Source organism: Orycteropus afer, unplaced genomic scaffold, assembly GCF_000298275.1.
Source record: "Orycteropus afer afer isolate SDZICR_OR568_19922 unplaced genomic scaffold, OryAfe1.0 scaffold00997, whole genome shotgun sequence".
Taxonomy (NCBI): Eukaryota; Metazoa; Chordata; class Mammalia; order Tubulidentata; family Orycteropodidae; genus Orycteropus; species Orycteropus afer.
In genome coordinates this window covers 360,323-369,569 of record NW_006922584.1, presented here as the reverse complement: position 1 = coordinate 369,569, position 9,247 = coordinate 360,323, and the positions used below count along the sequence as shown (strand labels likewise).

Here is a 9,247-nt window from a genome sequence, read left to right as displayed (position 1 = left end):
GGAGTGGCTGGTGGGTTTGAACCACCAGTCTTCTGGTTAGCAGTCAAATGCCTTAGGCACTACGCTACCAGAGCTCCCTCCCCCCTGCATAGACATACCTAATTGTTCAGTCTGCCCACCCATATATCAATGTTTGCCATCACTGACAACATAGCACTGTATTTGCAGAAGGGTTCATCTTTGTTGTCTGTACCTCCCATGCATCTCTCTATATCATCTTCTTCCTCAGTCCCACCATGTTGGTCACTCACATTTGGTACACTGTCCTCCCAATAAAGGAGCATCTTAAGGTTGTAAGAGTTGGATCAGAAGGCAGGTTGACAGGGAAGAACTATAACCCACTCTTTATCTTCACTGTTGATACTCCCCCTCGGGAATCCCCACCTACACCCCTCAGCCTGTGGTTGTCTTGGTCCTCCAGCTCCCTCTGTTCTCCTAGATTGTCTATAACCTGCTGTCTCTGCGCTTCAACTCACGGATCCGTGTGAAGACCTATGCAGATGAGCTGACGCCCATTGAGTCTGCCTTCTCTGTGTACAAGGCAGCCAACTGGTATGAGAGGGAGGTGAGTTACTGAGCATGGTGGACCTGCCTCTGGACCAGACTTGGGGAACTAGCTGAAATGACTAGATGCCTGAAAGCCTTTCTTTTCTAGATCTGGGACATGTTTGGAGTCTTCTTTGCTAACCACCCGGACCTAAGAAGGATCCTGACAGACTATGGCTTTGAGGGACATCCCTTCCGGAAAGACTTCCCCCTGTCTGGCTATGTTGAGGTAGGAGCCTTGGAAATGGGGCAGCAACCTCAGGAAGGGACTAAAGGAGCTGGGAGGACCCTGGGCATGGCAGGAAATGTGGTCTATGAATTGTGATGTTTTAAGAGCATGTCTTCTGGATCAAATCCTGGCTTCACTATTATAATCTGGGGCAAGTTATTTAATTTTTCCTCATCTATAAAATGAGACTACTACTACTATCTATCTAATAGATTTGTGGTGAGTATTAAATGTATTTGTAAGGCCTTATGTATTGTATGTGCTCAATTGATGCTAGTCACTACTGTGATGGTCAATACAGCCTTGAGGACACACTTAAATCTCTCCCCAAGGCCTGAAAGTGGAGGATCCATGCCCTGAATCCCTGGGAAGGGAGCTGACAGGGAAGACACTAAATGCTTAGCCCTAGAGAATGGCCCCTGAGCAGGACCCAGGGCGCTTATAAAGAATTGGAGAGGTTTACTTTGCCATCTGTGTGCTTCAGGTTTTTTGTGAGCAGGAAGATGGTCTGTTGTTTACACACATGAATTTTCTAGCAAAGTAACTTCTTAGAAATGCTCAGATGTGTGGCGGTCCAGCCCTGCTCCTTCAGCACCCAAATGCTCTTTTCTCAGTACTTTGCATGCTTCCCAATTCTCTTGAGCCCCTCCCCTCCTCCTCCTTTCATTCACCCCTGTTGGCTTCATTTGTCTGGTTTGCCTCCTCACCCAGCACCTGATTGTCCCTACCTCATCCAGCTGATCCTCCAGTGAAGAAAAGCCATGCCAGATTTACTCAGTCCTTGGAGCTTCACAGTGGTGATGCCAAGGCCACAAGTCCTGAACTTGTTTACTTGTCTGAAAAGGTTACTCTTTTCAGCTACTGACTGCACCCCTAATCCTGGGTAGATGCTTGCCATTATCTTATGAGAGCGTGTGGATGGATCAGCAGGAGTCAGCTCAGATCTCATGACACAGTGATAGTGGGCAGGGATCCTGACACATGGCAGGGTGTGCCTTTTTGGAATCCCACAGCACTTGCTAGCTGGGAGGTGACTTGCTGGGCAGCAAGCTGTGGTTGGAGACTTATCAAGCCTGGGACAGGAGTCAAGGACAAGGAGGAAAGGCAGAGGTCTAGGGCAGTCACTTGGGGTCTTGTGAGATTGGGCGCCTTAGTGGCTGTAACCAGGCCTTACCAGTGCTCAAGCCTGCCTTCTCTTCCTGAAGCTTCGCTATGACGATGAGGTGAAGCGGGTGGTGGCCGAGCCAGTGGAGTTGGCCCAAGAGTTCCGCAAGTTTGACCTGAACAGCCCCTGGGAGGCTTTCCCTGCCTATCGCCAGCCCCCTGAGAGTCTCAAGCTTGAGGCCGGAGACAAAAAACCTGAAGCCAAGTAGCTCCAGGGAAGGCATGTGGATCGTCAGAAATGCCTTGTCTGTAACTGAGTGTCCGTGTAAATAAAATCCTTCATAAACTCACCACATCTTGTGTGTGTGTGTGTATGTGTGTATAATGAGTAGAAGTGATGCTTTGGGTCAGCAGAGGAGAGATGCTGGCAGCGGTTCTTCCTGCCCCTTAGAGGTGGGGAGTCTGTCTTAATGGCACTACACAGTACACTTGTATTCATGATGGCCTGTAGGCATTTCATAGAGGAAGCCTGGAGCTATCACAGAAAGTTCTCACAATCTACAGGGCTCAGGCTGGTGTGGCACAGCCTCTCCTGAGCACTGGCAGGACCTCCACAACTGCTGGATAAAGCCCCTTGTCACAGCACACTGGTGGCAGGTGATGATCCAGGGGCCTGAGTGGAACCAGCAAAATCCCACCCACCCTCATCCCATCCAGGCATCCACAGGGCTCTGTGATCCACAGCCAGGAAGAGCCTCCGCTCATGTTCACTGCTGACCTTGTGTCCTGCTCCCAGCAGCCTGATAATTCATCATGCCTGGGCTGAGAATGTTGTTCACAAGAAAGGTGATCCAGGCTGGGGCAAAAACACTTAAGAGCTGCAGACTGTCTGCCAGAGAACACTATCCCCCATCCTAACTGGCCTAGGATCTGACCAGCCCACCATGGAATTGGAGGACTGGACTGTGCAGCTGATGCTCTTGGCTGTCTGAGGGGCTCCCTGGAGGCTGGGCTGGACTGGGTTGGGTGTTTGGGGCTGGCCTCAGTTGCAGGATGTTTTGGGAGTGAGGACAGATACTAAGGTAGTGTTACTGCTTGGGCTCTTAACCGACCTCTTGGGAGGGCCAGGCTAAGCTGTTTGCTACCAAGCACCTTTTTTCTATTAGCACTGAGCCTGTCTGGGCAGAAGCAGGCTGAGGGCTTGACAAGAAAAGCCAGGCTCCTGCTGCCAACAACCCAAAATTCCCCATTTCTAAGGGATGGAAAAAGCCCCTGGGAGGCCACTGAGGCCACGGCCAGCCCCTCCCTGTTCCGCATTGAAGGCCTGACACACACAGCTAGGACCGGCTGAACTGCCTACAGTGGAAAGTTGGAGCCCTGAGTGGCAGGCGGATAGGAGAGCAGAGAGCTGCTGCGGAGAGTGAGACTCGGTGGACGTGGCGGGGCATGGCGGGCAGGCTGCAGTTCCCGATATGGCCAGGCCTGGCTATTTGCCTTCTCCTTGGGGTGGATGGAACCTGGCCCCAGACAGGTATGGAGACTTCAGGTGGGGTGCATGGGAGCCAAAGAAATCTGCTGGCAGTTACAGCTGACCCTGAGCACAGCAGGGTGTAGGAACTGCAGGCATGGTGGGTAATAGGCTGACTACCAGGGGTGCGAGGGTAATGCTGTGGGCCCATCCCCAGAATGCAGAAGGTCCAGGTGCAGCCAAGGAAAGCAGTAGTGGTCACATAGATTATAGGAAAAGGGTGGGAGGTGAAGAGTCTCGTGACCTGTTGGCCTGGAACTCTTTTTTTTAATTGTGATTTGGGTGTGGCCTGGAACTCTTGACCAAGGGCCTTGTGGGAGCCAAAAGAGGAGTCTCGGGCACTTGCCGTGGTGGTGCTGGGTTGAACGCTGATGTATGGGTGTGTGTGCGCACGTGTGCGCGTGCATGGTGCATGGGGGGGCGCACAGAGGAATGGTATTTCTGTCCTTCTATAGATTGTTCTTCTATAGAAACATGACCCCCACCTGGCAGCTGAGGGGCACCCCTGGGAGGCTGGGGTGTTCAGGATGGACCATGGCAGAGACCTGACTTCTCTCTGCCGCTCCAGGGCAGCCTTTGGACAACAACAGCATGGAAGGTGGCCTGCAGGAGCCAGAGGCCTTGGAAGTGATGTTTGAGGTCTTTCCTCCCCATCTGGGACATGGGGTGGGAGTGTCCAGAGGTCCCTAAGCTCAGGCTTGTGAAGGGCATGTCTCAGGGTGAGCCTGCTGGGGGAGGGGGCCAACCCAGCATGGGTCCTACTGCTTGCTTATCAAGCCCCTTCCACTCTTGCCCCCTGTCCTGCTCCCCAGGCCCCAGCCCATGCCTGATGTGGCTCCTCTTGCAGCTACTCTGGGCCGGGCTGGAGCTGGATGTCATGGGGCAACTGCAAATTCAGGATGAGGAGCTGGCATCTACCCGTCCAGGCCGCCGACTCCGACTCCTCCTGCAGCACCGTGTGCCCAGGGATGTGGAGGGTACTGAGCAGCGGCTGCGGCAGTTCCAACACTTGCGCAAGGGACCTCCTCTTAGTCCTTTGGAGTTTGAACAGCTGGTCCTCACAGGCCTGTCCTGCATCTACCGGCTCCACGCAGCCGCTGAGGCTGAGGAGCGGGGTCGCTGGGCCCACGTCTTTGCCCTCCTGGCACAGGAAACACTCTGGGACTTGTGCAAGGGTTTCTGCCCCCAGGACCAGCCACCCCCACTGGGGCCCTGGGCCTGGACCCTTGACCCTTTCCCCTGATCCTCCCCTTCTACTTGCCATTGTCCCTTGCCCCCAGGACTCCCTCTGAGCCAGACTCACCCAGGGCAGACAATTCCATCTGACACCTGCTGCTTCTAAGTTCCAGTCTCTGGGCTTGGCTTGCACGCTGGATCTCCACCTACTCCCAGTCCCACACAGCACCTTCTCTGGACCCCGCTTGGCTGACAACCAGGGCTCTGGGTCCTAGGCAATAGGTTCAAAACTGAGGGTGGGACTTGCAGGCAGTATATAGGTATGTGTGTTGGGATCAGGAGTCAGGGTTGGAAGTGTGTTCCAGAGATGCTGAAAGGGTAGCTGTCCCCACACAAAGATCCAGATAAGCCCCTCTACCTTCTACCTAGCAGGTGGTGAGCAGTCTTGCAGAATCTGCAGGAATCTTCTAAGAGCTCAGCACCCAGTCCTCATTCGGACGTCCCTTTAGTGCCCAACCAAAACTCTAGGGTCCCTGAACCTCCAAGTTTCCCATTTGGGCTAGAATAGCCTGGACTTTCCAAGTCCTATCTATTGGAGGAGTGGAGGGAGGCAGATGAAGGTACACTGTCTCTTGGGGGTGAAAAATGTCTTTTGGTTGTTTGGTCCAACTCAATAAGGCTTAGAGAACTGAGGGTGGTAGTGGTGGTGGGAGACCAAGAGACAGGCTGATGCGGGCTGGGGGTAGGTGCAGCCTTTCCCATGTGTAGCTCTTCCCATAAAATGCTCTGTTCTGGCTTCCTGGAGCGTTGTCCTTCCTATCAGATGCTATCACCTGCCCTGAGCAAATCACCATCCCATCCTGGGAGAGCAGGAGTCAGGACATGTGGGGATCACTTCCTCTCCCCATCCCAGGCCCTCTGGAAGGTGAAAGAATGCGTTGTTTCCTTGAATCCCACACCCTCAGTGCAGTGGGGTTTCTGGCTCTAAGAAAGAGATCAGTAGGTCAAATGGGGAGGAGTCAGACCCACAGGAGGGTGAGCAAGCAGGGGGTCAGACAGAACTGGCTGGAAATGGGTTAGGCCTGCAGGGCTTAAATTCCCACCTCTTCGTACTCCCAGGTCTCGACCGACTCCTGCCCTCTGCCCCCACCGCGGGCCGGCGGGAGTCAGTGCTGCCTCACCCCGGCCCGGAAGCGGCGCAGTCACGACAGAGAACAGGACTCTCAGGAAACAGGCGCCGGCGCAGGCCCACTTTATTGGCTGAGTCCAGCGGCGCTAGGCAGGCCGTCATGCACGCGCCGGCGGGGAGTTCGGGCCCGGGCTCAGCATGCAAGCCCGCTGGCCGCTCTAGGCTCCTCTCCGCCTGGGGCTCAGAGCTCCGGGAGCCCGAAACCCGGCGGGTGGGCAGCGGCTGCAGGGTCGGGGTCGGGGTAAACCAGGAAGCCGGAGAAGGTGATGTACTTGCCGTGGTTGCTGTAGGCGCCGTAGCCGTCGTGGTCGTGGCTGAGCAGCCAGACCACGTCGCCGCGCTGCAGCGCCAGCATCACGCTCTGGCTCTGCATCTCGCGGCGCCGCGATGCGCCATCGTCGTAAATCATGGCCTGCACCTCGTCGCGGTTCTTCATCAGCTTCACCGACAGCGTCTTGCGCGGCAGCTTGCCCAGCGTGAAGGAGAAGAAGTAGGCGCCGGGCAGACGACAGCGGAACACGCCAGCCGCTGCGTCGAAGTCGCCGCCGATGTTGACTAGCTCGGTGTCGAAGGCTAGCGGCCTGTGCCGCGGCCCGGGACCAACGTCCGAGCCCACGAGGCTGCGCGTGCGCGCCGCCGAGAAGGCCGAGCGCGGCTCGGGGGATGCGGGAGTGCCGCGCGCAGGCGCGTCGGCGTCGGCGTACACCAGGTAGCCGCTGAAGGTGGCGCCCGGAGCGCCGAGCGCATACTGCGGCGCACCGTGCAGCCGCAACCACACGGTGTCGCCGTAGTCGAGCTGCAGCATGGCGCTTTGGCTGGCGGCGCGCCGCGCGCCCGGCCGCCGCTGTTCGTCGAAGGCCAGTGCTTGCACCTCGTCCCGGTTGCGCACCAGCATCACCGACAGGCTCTTGTGCGGGGCCTTGCCCGCGGTGAAGGAGAAAAAGTAGGCGCCCGGAACACGGCAACGGAACTGGCCCGTGGCCGCGTCGAAATCGCCGCCGATGTTCACGTACACCTTGTCAAAGGTCACAGCCATCTCCGACGTGCCCTCCAAGGGACTGGTGCGCGCCGCGGAGAAGGCTGAGCGCAGCTCCAGTGAGCCTGGGGCTGGACCCAGAGCCCAGCAGGCGGCTTGGCCCAGCAGGCTCAGCAAGAACAGCAACATGGCGTCTGGGAGGGGAGGCAGAGGGGCCGGGAGAGAAGAGTTGAGGCCGTCAAGGTTGGGAATAATGAGTTCTCTTCCCAGCTCTGCCCGTGACTCACTCCCACTTTTTCCAACACACTTGGTTCTCAAACTTCAGTGTGCCTCAGAGTGACCCTGAGGGGTTGTTAAAACCCACTTTGTTGCTGCCTGCTACCAGATTTTCCATTCAGTAGGCCTGGGGTGGGAACTAAGAGTTTGCATTACTTCTAAATTCCTGGATGCCAAATGATGCTATTGCTGCTAGTCTGGGGACCACACTTTGAGAACCACAGGATTAAGCCAGTGATTCTTCAATTTTTTTTTTTTTTCAATGAGCATTAGACTCCCAAGTCGGTTACAAGCAGAAATGTTGTGGTTGAAGAGATCTACAGTCCTGTCTGCTGGGCTCACCCTTTTATCTCCTCTTTGGCATCCAGGGGCCTAAGAACACATGGGTGTTGGGGGTGGGGATCTCTAAGTTTCCCTCCACCTCCATCTTGTGGCCTTTTCCTTTGGCTGTAATTTGGCCTGCCCCTCAGACACTAGCTTTCTGTCTCAATATCCTCCATGATGGCCACTATTTAAGTTGCCACCTGGGCAGGAAAGGGGATAGCTACTCCCTGACCCTCTCCGGGCCTCTGACTCATCCAAGGGTCAGCTCCCACCCAGCTCCCTAGAGATTCCCCCTGCGGTGAGTAGGCCAGAACAGTTGGTCTTTGAGGTTGCACCCCCCTTCTAGTGAAATCAGAGGAAAAGAGAATGCAACTCCTTCCTTTCTACTTGGAGGCTGGAGAGGGCAGGGAGAACCGGGAGTGCTAAGGATGGAGGCGGAGAGCAACAACTCCAGCAGGGTTTTGGCAAAATTGTGGATCAGTGATTTTGTTCCTCAGGGGTGGTGGAGTAGAGAAGACACATAGGCCTGGGCTTTTGTTCCCGACTCCACCACTTACATCTGTGAAACCTTGGGTAAGTTCCTTAGCTTCTCTAGGCCATGGCTTCCTTTGTGTCAGTGGGGGGGAGGGGGGGAGTCCTGCCCTACAAGCTTGCTGGGAGGAATCCCTGAGATAGGAGGTGTGGACGTGGTTCGTGAACAACAGTGCTGCCCAGGTGTGTGGTTGCTTCCATTCTGGGCCCTGACACAAGTGATCTGAAGAAAGTTCCTGACATAGGAGGTTACAGACTTAGTAGCTTCTACCCAAGGAGTCACTCTCCAATGGTGGCATTCACAGCTTCCTGGTTCCCAGTAGGGCATAGGCTTTGGGGCTTGGATACCGAAAGGCCCTGAAGTGAAGACAGCCTGGACTATAGGCTTCCATAGGAAAGACTCTGGGGTGAGGCTCTGTGTTTATCAGGGACATTGGGGCCTGCTGAGAAGGTTGCCAGGTGTAGCTGTGCCCTGAGGGAAGGTGAGAGCTAGAATCTAGCCCACATTCTACTTGCTCAGCTGTGTGGACCTGCAGCCCCTGGAAGAAAGTGTACCTTTTTCAAATTCTCCTGGAGATCCGCAAGTGCTAGCCAAGCTGAACACTCCATCCAGAATAGATCCCTATAGGTTAGCCCTTCCATTTGGTGAAGGCAGGGATGGGGCCATCAGCAGGGGTGAAGGTTGCACCTCAAGAGTGGCTAGTGCATTCCCTTTTACTAAACTCTTTGGAACACATCTGATCTCCCAAGAAACCTGCAAGGTAGGCAGGTCCTTTCCAGTTTTGTAGATAAAAAACCCAAGCTGCACCCACTGCCATCAAGTTAATTCAGATTCATAGTGACCCTATACACCAAAAAGAACCCCACCAAACTCTGCCATCAAGTCGATAGCGACCCCCATTGGATTTCTGAGGCTGTAAATCCTTATGGAAGTAGATCGCCCCATCTTCCTTCTGTGGAGCAGCTGGTGGGTTTGAACCACCAACCTTCTGCTTAGCAGTCAAATGCCTTAGGCAGATGCCACCAGAGCTCATTTAGTGACCCCATAGGACAGAGTATAACTGCCCTGTAGGGTTCCCAAGGCTGTAAATCCTTACGTTAGCAAACTGCCCTATCTTTTACCCATAGAGCGGCTGGTGGGTTGGAACCGCTCACCTTTGTTAGCAGCCCAATGCTTTAACAACAGCTCCACCAGAGTGCCTGTACAAAGCTGAGGCCCAAATGGGAAACGCCCCCCAACCCCCTTCAACACTGAAGCAAGCCTTTAACTCCAAATCTAGTGTGCCTTCCCCTCTCCCACTACACGTGACTCCTAGACACAGGAATCTCCAGCCAATGTACCCCTGCCTCAGTTTTCCCTTTTGCAGA

General features: G+C 55.0%; 3 protein-coding genes across 3 annotated transcripts in view; 2 read left to right on the top strand and 1 right to left on the bottom strand.

Moving 5' to 3' along the window:
* NDUFS3 (NADH:ubiquinone oxidoreductase core subunit S3) overlaps window positions 1-2,148 on the top strand; it is a 6,623-nt gene extending 4,475 nt beyond the window's left edge. Inside the window, exons 5-7 of the mRNA XM_007958505.2 lie at window positions 440-565; window positions 656-775; window positions 1,981-2,148. Coding sequence (XP_007956696.1) covers window positions 440-565; window positions 656-775; window positions 1,981-2,148 — 414 coding nt within the window. The remainder of the gene's footprint in view (window positions 1-439; window positions 566-655; window positions 776-1,980) is intronic.
* Window positions 2,149-3,277: 1,129 nt separating this feature from the next.
* On the top strand, window positions 3,278-4,650 carry FAM180B (family with sequence similarity 180 member B). The gene is made up of 3 exons (XM_007958504.2): window positions 3,278-3,410; window positions 3,976-4,046; window positions 4,255-4,650. Exons 1-3 carry the CDS (start codon window positions 3,326-3,328, stop codon window positions 4,648-4,650), a joined length of 552 nt encoding a protein of 183 aa, XP_007956695.1. The 5' UTR covers window positions 3,278-3,325.
* A 1,303-nt stretch (window positions 4,651-5,953) lies between these two features.
* On the bottom strand, window positions 5,954-6,937 carry C1QTNF4 (C1q and TNF related 4). Its single transcript, XM_007958503.2, has one exon. It carries the CDS (start codon window positions 6,935-6,937, stop codon window positions 5,954-5,956), a length of 984 nt encoding a protein of 327 aa, XP_007956694.1.
* Between the last annotated feature and the right edge of the window lie 2,310 nt (window positions 6,938-9,247).